This window comes from Mobula hypostoma, chromosome 3, assembly GCF_963921235.1.
Source record: "Mobula hypostoma chromosome 3, sMobHyp1.1, whole genome shotgun sequence".
NCBI classification, from domain to species: Eukaryota; Metazoa; Chordata; class Chondrichthyes; order Myliobatiformes; family Myliobatidae; genus Mobula; species Mobula hypostoma.
Window position 1 is genome coordinate 38,326,942 of NC_086099.1, and position 17,185 is coordinate 38,344,126.

General features: G+C 39.1%; 1 protein-coding gene across 2 annotated transcripts in view; it reads left to right on the forward strand.

Annotated features, from left to right (window-relative positions):
• The window catches only part of parp8 (poly (ADP-ribose) polymerase family, member 8), a 376,390-nt gene that overhangs the window by 345,060 nt on the left and 14,145 nt on the right, over window positions 1-17,185 (forward strand). For both annotated transcript variants that reach the window (XM_063042902.1, XM_063042903.1), the window contains 7 exons: window positions 3,196-3,263; window positions 6,289-6,337; window positions 7,355-7,467; window positions 8,980-9,052; window positions 10,247-10,316; window positions 13,701-13,774; window positions 15,559-15,628. In XM_063042902.1, coding sequence (XP_062898972.1) covers window positions 3,196-3,263; window positions 6,289-6,337; window positions 7,355-7,467; window positions 8,980-9,052; window positions 10,247-10,316; window positions 13,701-13,774; window positions 15,559-15,628 — 517 coding nt within the window. The remainder of the gene's footprint in view (window positions 1-3,195; window positions 3,264-6,288; window positions 6,338-7,354; window positions 7,468-8,979; window positions 9,053-10,246; window positions 10,317-13,700; window positions 13,775-15,558; window positions 15,629-17,185) is intronic.

Genomic DNA, 17,185 nt, shown 5'->3' on the forward strand with positions numbered 1-17,185 from the left:
AGGATGTTGCCTAGATTGGGCAGCATGCCTTATGAGAATAGGTTGAGTGAACTCGGACTTTTGAACGACGGAGGATGAGAGGTGACCTGGTAGAGGTGTACAAGATAATGAGAGGCATTGATCGTGTAGGTAGTCAGAGGCTTTTTCCCAGGGCTGAAATGGCTAGCACGAAAGGGCATAGTTTTAAGGTGCTTGGAAGTAGGTACAGAGGAGATGTTAGGGGTAAGTTTTTTTACGCAGAGAGTGGTGAATGCGTGGAATGGGCTACCGGCAGAAACGATAGGGTCTTTTAAGAGACTAATGGATGGATACATAGAGCTTTGAGAAATAGAGGGCTATGGGTAAGCCTAGGTAGTTCTAAGGTAAAGACATGTTCAGCACTGCTTTGTGGGCCAAAAGGCCTGTATTGTGCTTTAGGTTTTCTGTGTTTCTAATTTCGAAAAAAGTTATTAAATTATTTCAAAATAAGCATTAATGATCACTTTAACTCCTAGAAATTAACTAAACCAAAGAAAAATAAGCCAACAATTTAGTGTTTTAATTCAGCTTGATAAATCCCATTAAGTTGATAGGAACTTGGTTCTTTTCTTATCTCATTCTTCCCTATTGAAAGCTGAGGGGCTGGAGTGAAATATATCCAGTCTCTCAGCTCAGGCCATTTGTGCACCACTCTTGAACTCAGTACGTCCAGTGGTAATGCCTTACAATAGGCAGGCGTGAAAATCATGGGCAAACAAGGAGAACATCCCTGGCAATTGTCCATCGACCCACTAGCTACAGGTGTTTACGTTTTGGCACATTATCCAACAACTTGTTTTATTGAGGTTAACCAATTGGATTTCCTTAATGCTTCAGTTTCTTCTCTTCCTCCTAAAGTCATACTACATGGATCAGTTTCAGAATGAACAAAACTCAATAATATTTTAAAACAATGTGAGAAATAAATCGAACAACTCACTTTAGCTTTTCACATATCCCGTCACAGTGTGATTTCCCACATTGAATCTTACAAAATTAAGATTTTTATGTATTTGTCTGCTCCCATTTTCTACCTAATTAATTTAATCTCTTTTTTTTTGCACCCCGTTTCCCCAATCATGTGCAGTTAATTTTTAATACCTGCCAATTTGGATGAAAACTACCCCTGAAAAATTAACATACCACCTTTACTTCCAGGTGCTTGACTAATGTTTTTGTTTGAAAAATCTGTTTTTGCTATATTCTGTTCATCAGTATTGGAGTACTTTAATCAGGAGTTACTGTCCATATTTTCAAACATCTAGCATAGAAATTGTGTCCTTAGCATAATAACACAACCCAAGTCATTTAATTTTTGTGTTTAGCAAATTCAGGATTAAATTATCGGTTTTATGTGCGGTGACTTCATCCATCATAACTGAATGTTATTTCCAATTCACTAAATTATTTCCAAGTGTACATATTCCCATTATCCATTTCTGTATCTGTATTAGTCATTTCAGAATACACATATGTGTTAAATTCTACTTATGTTATTTGTTTCTGCTCAGTAACCATGTTTAACAATATGAAAGAGTAGCACTTCCTGAAAATAATCAACCTGTTCTGTATTGTTAATCATGGGCATGCTGTTCTCTCTGTACCCATGCATAACTCCATATGTGATCCAATCAGAAAGAAAAGCCATGTGATGTGCTGGCAGCCTACTGGCAGTCCACCGGTTTAAAGTGTCAACATAGAAATATTTTAAATGTGCTGTGTTGCAAATAATCCATGGCCCATTCACAGAGACTTTGTATCTTAATGTTTTTTTATGGTAATATGCATCCATCACATCTTTGGTCTGTATTCATTAGATTTCAATGTAGATTCTAACTGCAAGTGAGATTTGGTTCATCTTAACACTTTTATAGGATCTGTTAAAATTATGATCAAATTAAATATAATAAAACACAGTGTATTTGGGTTAATTGGGACACCTCAGGACTAGTATATCTTTGCCCAATTAAGTGGCTGCTGAAGTTTCTTGGAAATTGTTAAATCAGTATAAAAAAGACAAACTGCCATTTAACTGAATAGCTACTTATGTATTTAAATAAACAAATGAGGACACTACCAATACTACTACAGTAGTAAAAAACAGTGTATTGGTTCCTAATAGTTTTTGACGGAGGAATTCATCCAGTGTTATGCTACTGTCTTTTTTTTCTTTTTGATTGACTACAAATGAACAAAATCAGCACAAGCACCTAGTGCAAGTAATCTACTACGTTCATACAATGCTTTTGACAATTGCATCCTCCAAATCTTCATTTTCTTTGTAAAATTCAAGATGATTATTGATACCTTCAAATTCTTTGTAATTCCTAATTTGTTGAAGTTATGAAACATTTCATTTTCGCTCCCGGCTGTTTCTGGCATCTCCAATCCTGAATGCTTGAAACCACAGTGAGCAAAACAGTTTTGAATTGTCTTTCTGCCTACTTCCCACCAACTACCTATCAGTGACAGAAATCAGTGCGTTTTCAACACAAACACACGCAACTGACTCTTTTTAAAAACTGTTCACTCTAAGCAGGAAAAGTGCAAGCGACTGACACTACTTAGAATCTGTTCAGCAATGGTCTCCTGTCCCAATTATGTGGCACCATGTCCCAAATAAATGAAGGGAATCCCAGCTATTTTCTCAATTAGTTTTTGTTCTTTTAGAATTGTCCCAGGTAAGTGGCTGCCTGATTAACTGATGGCCCAATTAACCGGAATCCGCTGGAATTGTAGATGTGACATTATGAGGAATACATGATGGTCAGATGTGAATTAATATGTTGACCTCCATGCCTGAGGCTTACTCAGTAAATTGAACCATTGTAGCTCTTTGGGACCTGATGTATTATCATCGCATAATATTATACAAAAATAAGCTGAAGGCTGCTATAATTGATACTCAAAAAAAAGCATAAAAGTTTAACTAAAATCAGAAAACCTTGTCTAAGCACATTAAATCTGCCGGTTTTGGGATAGCGATGGATAAATGTTTTAGAGAAAAGAATTTCCATCAGAAGTCAGAAATATTAGATTAACTCTTCATGTTCCAAGGAGCTTTTTGTGTTCTTTAAGCATTTCCTAATTGTATTTTGCTTATTACGGGGTTATGGTCATAAATAAAGTGCATGACGAACAGTGGGGAAAAACTATTTAATATGTTTGTCTTGATAGGCACCGTACTTGGAAATCAAGAAACAGATGGACAAGCAGGATCCACTGGCACATCCCCTGTTACAATGGTATTTTTACATCAGTATTGAACAATGGAATTTTAGAGCAGGAACTGGATTTGTTCATACAATGTAGAATAGTTCAGCACAGCAAAAGGCCCTTCAGCCCGTGATGCCTGTACTGGAAATAATACCAACCCAAAATAATCCCATTTGCCTGAACAAGGCATGTTTAGCTCTTTTCCCTGCCTACTCATATGCCTGTCTAAAAGGTTCAGGTTAGTTTAATGTCATATACACCAGGGTGCAATGAAAAACCTTGCCTGTGTGAAGCTCACAAGATAAACAATATAAATGGTCATTATCAGAACAACAATGAATACAGCAACAAGTGCAAAACAATGCAATTGTGCCAATTCTCTTAAATGCTGCAACGCACACTAAATGCAGGAGGAAAACAGTAAGTCGGGCAGCATCTTTGGAGAGGCATAAAAAGTCAATGTTTTGAGCCAAGACCCTTCATCAGGACAGGAAAGGAAGGGGGAAGAAGCCAGAAAAAGATGGTGGAGGGAGGGGGAGGAGTACTAGCCTGTCAGCTGATAGGTGAAACCAGGAGGTGGGGGAAGATGCGTGGATGGGGCAGGGGGAAATGAAGTGAGAAGCTGGAAGGTAACAGGTGGAAGAGGTAAAGGATTGAAGAAGGAATCTGGTAGGAGAGGACAGTAGACCGAAGGAGGAGTGGCACCAGAAGAAGATGACGATAAAAAAACAGGCACAAGAGGGGAGCCAAATTGAGGAGTGGAAAAAAAGAGAGGGGCAGGACAAATTACCAGAAATTAGAGAAATTAGTGTCCATGCCATCCGTTTGGAGGCTACCCAGATAGAATATGAGGTGTTGCTCCTCCAGCCTGAGAGTGGTCTGATCATGGCTGTAAAAGCAGCCATGGAAAGGCATGTTGGAAAGGGAATGTGAGATAGAATTAAAATGGGCGGCAACCCAGAATTCCTGCCATTTGTGGCTTAGGGAGTGAAGTTGGTCGACTAAGCATTCCCCCAGTCTGTCCGATGCAGAGCAGAGGCCAAACCAGGAGCACCGGGTATGGTAAAATGACCCAGGCAAACTCGCAGGTGAAGTTTGCCTCAACTGGAAGGATCGTTTGGGCTCTTAAAGATGGTGAGAGAGGAGGTAGAGGGGTAGGTGTAGCAGTTCCTTTCGCTTGCCGGGTTAAGTGCCAGGGTAGATCAGTGGGCAGAAGCAAGTAGACTAGGGAGTCATGTAGTCTCACCACCATTCTCTAACTTCTGGTAATTTCCTCCCTCTCCCCTTCTCTCCTTTTCTACTCTTCATTCTCCTTCTCTTCTCACCCGCACAGCTACTCCTTCTGGTGTCCCTCTTCATTCCCTTTCCCCATAGTCCTCTCTATTATCCTATCACGTTCCTTCTTCTGCAGCCCTTTACCTCTTCCACCTATTACTTTCCTCGTTCCCGTGGTGGAGGTGGAAACAGGTCCAAGTTCATGCCTTAAACTTGTTTATCCATTTTTTTCTTAACACATAAAGCAGTTGTAATGCATTACCCTCGAGACAAAATTACTAGTGTACAATATTACTGCTGTCCCTGCCTGGAGATGCATTGATTTGCTTCTACAGAGCATTCCTTGTTCAGTATTTTTCTCCATTATGATTAACTTATATTTATAGATACTTGACTACATTATTATGATTACTCAATCATGTGCTTTTATTTAATTTGCCAGCTACTGTGGTGCTCGAAAGTTTGTGAACCCTGTAGAATTTTCTCTGTTTCTGCACAAATATGACCTAAAATGTGATCAGATCTTCACACAAGTCCTATAACTAGGTCAAGGGAACCCAATTATATAAATAACACAAAAAATTGTACTTGTTAATTTGTTTATTGAGAAGAATTATCCAATATTACATGTATTTGTTGGAACAAGTATGTGGACCTCTGGGGTAATGCCTTCCACAATAGCTATTTTGAGTAGGTGTTCCAATCATTGAGATGAGATTAGAGGTTGGGTTCTTGAGGTGCCCTGCCTGTAAAACAAAAGTCACACAAAGTCAGGTTACTGACAGAGCCTGCTTTCATCAAGAAAGATCTGTTTATATGCATCATGCCTCAATCAAAACCACTTTCCGAGGACCTTAGAAGAAGAATTGTAGAGATGCATGAAGCTGGAAAAGGCTACAAAGGTATTTCTAAAGACCCGAGTGTTCATCAGTCCACAGTAAGAGAAATTGTCTATAAATGGAGGAAACTCAGTACTGTTGCTACTCTCTCAAGGAGTGGGCAATGCTGAAGGAGGTGAAAAAGAACCCAAGGATAACAGCGAATGACTGGCGGAAATCTCTAGAACTCGCTGAAGTCTCTGTTCATGTGTCCACCATAAAAAGAACACTGAAAAAGATTGGTGTTCATGGAAGGACACACAGCGGAAACCACTGCTCTCTCCCCCCCCAAAAAAAACATTGCTGCATGTCTTAAGTTTGCAAAAGACCCCCTGGATATTCTGCAATGCTTCTGGACAGATGAGACAAAAGTTGAACTTTTTGGCAGAAATGCACGTTGCTATGTTTGGAGGAAAACACCAAAACCTCATCTCAACTGTGAAGCATGAGGGGAGGAGATCATGGTTTGGGGCTGCTTTGTTGCCTCAAGGCCTGGACAGAGTTGAAGCAGTCTTGTAAGGAGTAATGGCCTAAAGTTCCTCCGAGCCAATGTGCAGGACTGATCAATAGTTACCGGAAATGTTTGGTTGAAGTTATTGCTATTCAAGGGGGTCACACCAGCTACTGAAAGAAGAGGTACACATACTTTTTCCAACAAATACATGTAATATTGGATAATTTTTCTCAATAAATAAATAAACAAGTATAATGTTTTTTGTGTTATTTAATTGGGTTCTCTTAATCTAGTTTTAGGACTTACATGAAGATCTGATCACATTTTAGGTCATATTTATGCAGAAATAGAGAATATTCTACAGGGCCCACAAACTTTCTAGCACCACTGTATATGCCAGTTCTTGGGATCAAGGAAATGAAATGATGCTGTGTTTTTCTTTTTTAGGATTATTTCCAGTAACAGATCCCATATTGTAAAATTACCTGCAAACAGGGTAAGAAGTTTGATCACTTCATTTTTGAAAGAAAAACAGTTTTGGAATGTACATTTTCCCTCACACCATTGTCATACAAATTGCATCTGTTTTCCTTGCCTCCACTATTAATGTCACTCTATTAACAATGCTTGATGTGCACACACAATTTTCTTGCTATTTTTTGCCTCCTAAGATAATTCCCTGCATAAATGTGTAATACCATAGGGAACCCTAACATAACACAGGAAAAAAATTCTACAGTATACCAGAAACAATGCTACTTCATTGAGAGTCTGAATTAATTCCTTGCCTTGCTGCACATTGAGTTACAAGTACAGGATGGTTTTGGAACTCTTATCTAAGTGATCCCTTGATAAGATGTCAGTACTTCTCTAAACTTACAGTTATCAGAAATTGACAAATTTTATGTAAGTTTCAGTTTTGGGAAATTAAAATAGGCCAATAACAGTGGGATTTATGTGTTAATATAGAGAAAGAACCGATATACACTACCTCACTATATATTTTTCTTTTTGTTTTGCTCTCTTTCTGTACTACACATTTAATTACATATATATGGATAACATTTAATTACATATATATTATCATTTTACGTTACAGTTTTTATCATTAAATATTGGAATTTGTTTTTTTTGTGTGCCATACTCTCCCAGGTTGTCTTGGAGGAAAAATTCTGCGAGTGGTCCCCCATGTCCTTTCCTTCTCACAGCGCAGTTGTTTTTTTTTTACGAGGCTGTGTTGTGAGTTTGACACTCAACCCGGCACGGATGGAAAGCATGCCCGGGAGTGGCCCGACTGGATTCGAACTCAGGAACCTTCGCTCCGGAATCCGGCGCTGATATCACTGCGCCACCTGCTGGCCTATATTGGAATGTACTGCTGCGCAAAACAACAAATTTCACGATACATGCCATTGGAATTAAACCTGATTCTGTTTTTTCTGAGTGTAATGTCATGTTATGAACAGATTTGTTGAATACAGAGTAAACCTTGTCACTTTATTCTTTTATATAGCAACTAAAATTCATGCATACGCCTCACCAGTTCCTGCTCCTCAGCAGTCCACCGGCCAAAGAATCCAATTTCAGGGCAGCAAAGAAACTTTATGGGAGCACTTTTGCATTTCAGTAAGTTTCCATTTGCAAAATCCTTAGGGGTGTGAATTGCATATTTGTTTTTTTTTTCAAATGTAACAGGGACAGAAGTGCTTCATTAGTGTCTGCTTAAATATGTAAAAGTTAGTTTTTTTTAAATCGCGATAGCTGCTAAATATTTCTCCAAGAGTAAAGTTTGTAAAAGAAAGTTCCTTTTATTTTTACTGTTTGACAGTAATTAATAACAATGAGGCTTTATTATGCCAAATATTTCAAGGGACGGAGAAGGAGAAGTGTTGGAAGAACTAGGTTTCAGGAAGATTCACCTTTAAACTGGTAAAAAATGATCAGTAATAAACTAATAGGGCTGCAAATGGATTTAAAATAATAGGAAGTGCACGTCTAAATTCCTGATATCCCTCTTTCTGACAGATAAGATTACTTTGCAGTTTTATAACCTTCTCTTATACTACACAGTATATGACTTTTAAGTTTGATATTAAGCATTGAGAAATAGGTTTGTATCTTTAATGTTTGGAAAACCGTCTATATGTAGAATACTCAAGTAGGGGGACATGCTGATATTCCTCATGATCAAATTTGTCCAATTTTCCTTGTAAGTTTACTATCCTTCCAGGTGATAAACTTACAAATCACCCCAATGGTTCCCTATTTAAGTGTCTTTCTCTTGTAGCTCTGTATTTAGAGCACTTATTAATTTCTTTCTTTAATCCTAGTTCTTTATTTCTATGTCCTTGCCTCTGTGACTCTTAATTACTCTGTGACCCATTTTGAGTGTGAACATGCTCGTTTTTTTTTGCAGGCTGCTGCCAGTCTTCATGCCTGCACGTGTATCATTATTGTACCTTGTATATGCATTTCAATTTCGTCCTGGCTCATGATGCTCATTCACTGAGGTCGCATTGGTTTATTCCCTGCTTTCTGTTTTCTGCCACTTTCTTTATGGATTCTTTCCATTCCTTGCTCTGAAACCTTCCAAAGGAAAAGAGCTTAAATGAAAACTACATCTTTGTACTTTTGGACAGTGCTAATATATTGACTAGGAAGTTCCCCCATTCACCCATTATTACTGAGGTGGAGGTTTGTCAGAAACTTCACTTATACCTAAAGTTACCAAGTGAAGCACACTTTCGAACAGGCTGATTCACCTCTGTTGTCACAAGTATCGTTACAGAAAATCTTTCCTACCAGATGCAATAAGCATATACAACAGTTCATCTGCGTGTGACAGAACACACATCATAGTATCTGTTTTATTATTTTGTACATTATTATTGCACATTTGTAAATTATTATTGTCCATATTATTATTCTGTACTTTATTTGTTAATATTAATATATTTATTACTATTTATTATTGCTAAGTGTGTTTTAGATGTTGCTGCTGTAACAAAATAATTTCTCACTCGGGATCAATAAAGTGCATATTATTATATGGAGGCATAAAATATGAAGATGATGACGATTGATTATGTTACATAAATTTTCCAAATACTACTGGAGTTCTTTATGTTTTATATCTAGTGGTTCACATATAGAGAACTGGCACTCCATTTTAAGGAATGGTTTAATTGTTGCATCTAACACACGATTACAGGTAAGATCAGACTCTGAATTATTAGGAATTATTCTGCAACTCAGTATTGTTCTCTAATAACCATACTCAGTAGTTGATCATTATCACTGCAAGAAGTCAAAAATTCACAGGCAGCTTACTTCCCAAAAGATGCACATTGCTACTGCCTCCCACCTCAGGAGCCGCATATACAGTATGTATATAGGACTAATACATTTGATAGTTCTTTATAAAGTAGAACAAAATAAACCAAGTCCTGATTTTTTAATCAATGTTTTAATGTCATTGTAAACCTTCACCCAGATTCTTCTGCCAAAAATTAGATGTGTAATAGCAATAATTATTTGTTCACGTTATTGACTGTAAACATATGACAAGAAAACAAAATATCCTATGAAGGACAAGTTGACACATATTGCAGAACAAATTATGGAATTCTCCTATACAGTACGTGTCACAAAAGTAGTATCTCCTGTTCAAGAACTCGGAGAGTCAAAGATTGAGTAGTCAATGTCTTTTTCCTATTATGGAAGAGTCTGACATGAGAGGGTGTAGGTTTAAGGTGAAAGGTGAGAAATTTAAAGGAGATTGAAGGAGAAAGTTTTTTTTTCTCAAAGAGAGGTTTAGTTATGTAGAGTAAACTGCCCGGGGGAGTGTAGAGGTAGACACAGTTATAAAATTTAGATAGATACTTGTTAGGACAGAAGTAGAGGGTTATGGCCCCAATGTAAGCGATTTAGATTAACATAGGCAAGCAGCAACGTTGTCATGGACTAGTGGGACTGAAGAGTTCACTTCTGTGCTATACAACTGAATGACACTAAAGAGGATTTAGTTTTTTTTTAAAAGATTAGGGAGTTGAGAATTTTTTGAACTGGCACAAAGGACCATATGTGGCCTAGGAAAGATCACCCGTGATCATATTGAATGGGAAGCCATGTTTTAGGGGGTCAAGTGGTTTATTATTCCTCCTATTGTTTTTTGTTCTTGTATTCATAAGAAATTGAGATCATCTGCACAAAGGAGGAAAATGCCAATTTTATGACAAATCACCTTATTTTATTCAGGTTACATTGATCTTTCTGTTAAGTAAATGGTATTGGTGAAAATATCTGATAAGTGGGTGGAAACTTATTGGAAGTATACATCATGGATCAGATGGGCTACCTTTTATGCTAAGGATTTCTTCATTTGTTTTTATGCCACTTTCCACAGCTACATGGAGCAGTGTATGGAAATGGCATTTATCTTAGTCCATTGTCAAGTATTTCTTTTGGTTACTCAGGCAAGTATATTTTAACTTAAGCTTAAGATCCAAATCTTTAATAGTGTTAAACGAAGAAAAGAAAAATATGTATCTTTATTTTCTCATCTACTGATTTCTTCTTATGGAAGGACTGAAATTCTTTCTGTCTAAACTTTCTTGAATGCAAACAAATTGATGTATAAAATATTGCAGAAAAGTGAAGAATTCAATTTGGAGCAGTCATTCTTAAATGCAAGAGATTCTGCAGATGCTAGAAATTCAGAACAACACACAAACTACCATTGATGCTGCCCTCACCCACATCTCCATTACCTGGACATCTGCCCTCACTCCACCTTCCCGCCACTTTAACAGGAATAGAGTTCCACTTGGCCTGACCTACTACCCAAAGATCCTCTACATCTAGCACATCATTTTCCACAACCTCCACCATCTTAAACAGGATTCTACCTTTAAACATATCTTTACCTCCTCCCCACTCCCCACTAACCAGAGGGATTGCTCCCTCTGTGAATCCCTTGTCCATTCGTCTCTCCCCACAAATCTCCTTCCTGATACTTATCCCTGCCAGCAGAAGAAGTGCTACACCTGCTCTTTCACCTCCTCTGTCACCTCCATTTAGGGCCCCAAACAATCCTTCCAGGTGAGGCAACACGCTTCATCTGCATAGACACAAAATGCTGGAGGAACTCAGCAGGCCTGGCAGCATTTATGGAAAAGAATAAACTGCCAATGTCTCAGGCCTGAAACATCGACTGTTTATTCTTTTCCATAGATGCTGCCTGGCCTGCTGAATTCCTCCAGTATTTTGTGTATATTGATTTCCAGCATCTGCAGATTTTCTCTTGGTTTTGACACTTCACCTGCAAATCTTTTGGGGGTCATCTACTGTATCCGATGCTCCAGATGTGGCCTCCTCAACATTGGTGAGACGATGTTGATTAGGGGACTGATTTGTTGAGTATATTAATTAACTTTTCACAAAATTTAAGCCAACATTGTAATTCTAAATGGAGATATAAAGAAAAGACAACTAGTTAAAGAGTTACTTTAGAGATGCTGCTGATAGCAAATTCAACATTGAAAGGAACAACTTGTCCATTGAAATACTGGAAGAAAGCTCAAAGCTTTCCTTAGGAGAGACTTTAATGCATGTCTCTGGCTGGGAGATATCAGTGTAAGCAACTTATTGTGTTGGTGGGGGAGGGTGTGGGCAATACAGCAGAGCCGTGTTTAGTTAGTCAACATACATCAAAGTTGCTGGTGAACGCAGCAGGCCAAGCAGCATCTATAGGAAGAGGTGCAGTCGACGTTTCAGGCCCTTCGTCAGGACTAACTGAAGGAAGAGTGAGTAAGGGATTTGAAAGTTGGAGGGGGAGGAGGAGATCCAAAATGATAGGAGAAGACAGGAGGGGGAGGGATAGAGCCGAGAGCTGGACAGGTGATAGGCAAAAGGGGATACGAGAGGATCATGGGACAGGAGGTCCGGGAAGAAAGACGGGGGGGGGGGTGACCCAGAGGATGGGCAAGAGGTATATTCAGAGGGACAGAGGGAGAAAAAGGAGAGTGAGAGAAAGAATGTGTGCATAAAAATGAGTAACAGATGGGGTACGAGGGGGAGGTGGGGCCTTAGCGGAAGTTAGAGAAGTCAATGTTCATGCCATCAGGTTGGAGGCTACCCAGACGGAATATAAGGTGTTGTTCCTCCAACGTGAGTGTGGCTTCATCTTTACAGTAGAGGAGGCCGTGGATAGACATGTCAGAATGGGAATGGGATGTGGAATTAAAATGTGTGGCCACTGGGAGATCCTGCTTTCTCTGGCGGACAGAGCGTAGATGTTCAGCAAAGCGGTCTCCCAGTCTGCGTCGGATCTCACCAATATATAAAAGGCCACATCGGGAGCACCGGACGCAGTATATCACCCCAGTCGACTCACAGGTGAAGTGATGCCTCACCTGGAAGGACTGTTTGGGGCCCTGAATGGTGGTAAGGGAGGAAGTGTAAGGGCATGTGTAGCACTTGTTCCGCTTACACGGATAAGTGCCAGGAGGGAGATCAGTGGGGAGGGATGGGAGGGACGAATGGACAAGGGAGTTGTGTAGGGAGCGATCCCTGTGGAATGCAGAGAGAGTGGGGGAGGGAAAGATGTGCTTAGTGGTGGGATCCCGTTGGAGGTGGCGGAAGTTACGGAGAATAATATGTTGGACCCGGAGGCTGGTGGGGTGGTAGGTGAGGACCAGGGGAACCCTATTCCTAGTGGGGTGGTGGGAGGGTGGAGTGAGAGCAGACGTACGTGAAATGGGGGAGATGCGTTTAAGAGCAGAGTTGATAGTGGAGGAAGGGAAGCCCCTTTCTTTAAAAAAGGAAGACATCTCCCTCGTCCTAGAATGAAAAGCCTCATCCTGAGAGCAGATGCGGCGGAGACGGAGGAATTGCGAGAAGGGGTTGGCGTTTTTGCAAGAGACAGGGTGAGAAGAGGAATAGTCCAGATAGCTGTGAGAGTCAGTAGGCTTATAGTAGACATCAGTGGATAAGCTGTCTCCAGAGTCAGAGACAGAAAGATCTAGAAAGGGGAGGGAAGTGTCGGAAATGGACCAGGTAAACTTGAGGGCAGGGTGAAAGTTGGAGGCAAAGTTAATAAAGTCAACGAGTTCTGCATGCGTGCAGGAAGCAGTGCCAATGCAGTCAATAAAGTCAACTAGTTCTGCATGCGTGCAGGAAGCAGCGCCAATGCAGTCAATGAAGTCAACGAGTTCTGCATGCGTGCAGGAAGCAGCGCCAATGCAGTCTAGTTAGTGTTTAGTTAGTGCTGCCTCTGCATATTCCCAGCAACCCATGTTCAATCCTGAATTAGGGCTCTGACTGTGAATCGCTTGTGTATTCTCACCATAGCCACGTGGGTGCCCTGGTTTACACTCCCACCCCAAAGATGTGGCAATAGTTAATTGGCTACTGGGCCTTGCTGGACAAGTAACAAGCATGTTTGAGGGAACAGACTACAGGGAAGAAAGTTAGGCACTGGGACTGGTGGGGTTGCTCTGAGAGCCAGATCAGGCTCGATGGAACAACTGGCCTCCTACTGTATCAAATAAAAAATATGAAAATACTTCTGATGTTTACATTTTCTGAAATAATTGGACATTCACAAAACATATTATTGTATTTACCCAAAATATAAGCAAGGCAATAAAGGAAACTACTTATCACAATGGGATACTTCAGTCCTGAAATCACAACTTTGTGAGTTGTCACAAAAAATACTGTTCGATTCTGGTGTATTTAAATCACATTTTTATATGTTCCATTCTCTTTAAAATAGTGATAGAATGGTTGACTGAAGATTCCTTTTGATGTAGTCAGTGTGAACAATGAAATTCTCCTTTATGATGCTTACCCTCTAGGGATGAATAAAAAGCAGCAGAAGGTGGCAACCAAGGATGAACAGCCTTCAAACAATAAAGCAGCCACTTTACAGGTACTGGGATGCTGCCAAGACAATTTCCAGCTTGCACTATCCATCATGTAGCTTTAGCATACATAAAGATCCAATAATGAATTCCAACACCAAAGTAGTATGTTTTCAGTTACCCTGCTCCTGACACTGTGTTTAATATTTCCATTCCTAACCACTGGAAAATACATCTGTTTACCCAAAATGACACATGTTTGGTCATTTCTGTAGGGTCACATACCTGCACCCAGAGAACCTTGTGGCATTGTGGATCCCGAATTAGGAGGCCATTGGTGTATGCTAGGAGCTCCTATACATGACAATCAAATGATAAAAACTATTAATAAAATCATACTGTATATTTGATGGTTTTGATACTGTGAAACATCCCAACATGGTTCAGTGTAGAATACTTGCTTTAGACTAGACAAGGGAGTTGAGCCAATACTGCTTGTTGTACTGGGAGCCACCAGATTTACATAGCAGTGTACTAGATTACCATAGGGTACTGATTCATTTCCGATCTCCCAATACGAGCATATCTCAACTTCAACCCAAGTTGTCCACTGCCATTCTAAAAGCATAGGTGTGAGGTCTGAAATTCACTTCTGTCAGGGTCACAGAGTGTTAGCTGCTCATTACACACTTCTCCATGTTGTTTTCTATTGAGTCTAGATATATATAATAGTTAGAAGTAAAATGGACTGCCAGCTCTCTACAATTTATGTTATATGACCGCTCAGTCCATCATCTCAGTTATTTTCTTTGATAACTCTGTGCTTCATGGAATATTTTGGGCTTTGCATGCTGCCTTCCCACAAGTTAGAAACAGAACAGAGTGCAAGTTTGAAGCAGGGCACAGGACCGCACATTTCTGTCCTGATATACATCTCTAATGAAGCACACTAAATGCCACTTCAGTAAAACTGCTCATGTGCATTTAACATTGACTTGAAGCGTCATAACATCCAGCAAAAATGCACATATTTATAAATGATAGAATACAACGTTGAACAGAAAATGAATGTAAGCTTCTTTGTGCATTGACACTAATTACATCATTAAATTTTTGCTTATCCTTGAACATCTTTTCAGTTTTATGTCAGTGGCTGCAATATCGCTGGTGAAGGCTTGCATTTGGAAGCTAAAGACTAGATAACTTGCAGATTGTGCACAGAAAAAGACTACCACATTTCAACATGAGTGATTCCAATCAAGAGTAATTGCTTGACAGGCAACCATACGCTTTGAAAGAATACTTTTCCTCATGATGTTTTCAATAATCTTCATCTTTTATTTTCTACCTGTGATCTCTACTCGATAACCGTTCCACCAAAGGGAACAGCCTATCACTATCTATACATTCCACATCCCGCCTTGTTTTATATACGATCAAATCTCCCTTCAGATTAGATTAGATTTTAGATTAGACTCAACTTTATTGTCATTGTGCTGATACAAAGCCAATGAAATGCAGTTAGCATCTAACCAGAAATGTAAAGAATAGTGTTATTTAAATAACTGCAAATAAGAAATAAGTGCTACAGCATACAAATATAAAAGTACTGAGACAGTACAATATGGGTGAAATACTGCTTAGTATTCGCTTCAAGGAAAATAATCTCATTCTCCATCACCATTCCTTATAAAGGTAGTCTTTCACCTCAGGAATCATTCTTGTACACTGTTCCTGGTCCTTCTCATTGTTTCTGAAGCAGTGTTTCCCAACTGTTCAGCACAACATCCATGCTTTTATACGCAAAGCCTAGAGTTGTGTAGATAAAATCAACCCATTTTATTTCTTCCAGTCACAGAAAAAAGGACAGCAACCCCAGTTTTTGCAGAGTCGTAACCTGAAATGTATAGCCTTATGTGAAGGTATGTTTTTCCTCCATTGCTGGGCAAATCTTCAAATGCAGAGAAAACATGTGGAAGAACACTTATGTGTTTGAAAATACTGTAAAGCTTAACAAGTGATTTTAAATCATAATGAGAGTTCTCACTCTGTACTGAAAGCAATTCTCTTAACAGATAGCCAATCTAATTTTGATGATTGAAGCAATTATTACCCTTCCTCTAGAAGAAAAGAATATATTTTACTTTGTGATCAATAACCTAGATGAATTTTATCTCTTTTTTGTCTGTTGGCTAAATTTGCTGAATTCACTGAATATTTTCCCATTAGCCTGGCATTCTCTCATTGCTTTGTGGTCACATGCAAAGCTAAGTAAGAAATCTGACATATAATACATCGTGAGGAATTGAGATATTTTCTTGCAGTTTGAAGTACCAAACCATACCTGTTTAGTTACATGTGTCATTTCTCAAGTAACTGACCGGGTAATGGGAAATACTGAACGTACAGGTTCAAATCTGGGTTTCACTTTTGAATGGGATGAGTTTTGATGTCATGTAATGAGAACAAAGACAGAAACATAGAACAGATATGATATAATCAACTGCAGTGGTCATTAAGACAATTGCCTTCAGTAAGCAAAAATAAAGATATTAGTGAGTTGATTTTCATACCTGCTGCATGTATTGATATGTTTTGTGAATAAATGAGGTAATGTAACATAACATCTGGAAAGAAGATCGAGATTCAGCCACTCAAGCTTGCTGCACCATTCCATATGATCATGACTTTTACTCTCCAGGTTTCGTCTTTTCTTCCATATCAATTCCCTATTGTCCTCATTTTGCTGATGTTTCAAAAATGTATCTAACTGTTACTTTAAATGCCCCCAATGATCTAACTTCCACATCTTCCTAGGGAAGAGAATTCCAGAGATTCACCACCGTCTGCAAGAACCTCTGTTTTAAAATGACTACCCCAATCTTGCAATTGTTCCCCGGTATGACAATTTCCCACTAGATGGAAACTTCTTGACATGCACCCCATCGTGAACTGCAAAGGATCTTGTATCTTTTAATAAGATTACCCCTTGTTTTTCTAAACTCCAAAGAATATAGATTTAATTTTGTATAGTCACTTGTGATAGGATAACCCTTTTCATCTTTGAAAGTAGCTGTCTATTACACTGTCTCCAATGGAAATTAATCCTAGCTTAAGGAGATCAAAACTGTACGTGGTGTTCCAGGTATGTTTTCAACAGTTCTCTGTACCATTGTAACAATATCTCCCTATTTCCAAATCTAACCCTTTTGCTTTGAAGGCCAAAACTCATATATACTATCTGTCTTACTGCTCCTGTGCACTATAGTTTTGTAATTTGTGCAAAGGAACATCCCAATCCCTTTGTACTCCATTTAGATATTAGTCTACCTTTAGATTCCTTTGAAGTGCATAGCCTTATATTTACCAATTGCCAAATCTGTTCATAACCACTCAGAGTGCAAATAGCCTTTTGCAACATATGCTCCTCCCTATTTCTCTGTCATCAGCAAATCCAAACTTATACTCTGCTCCCTCCT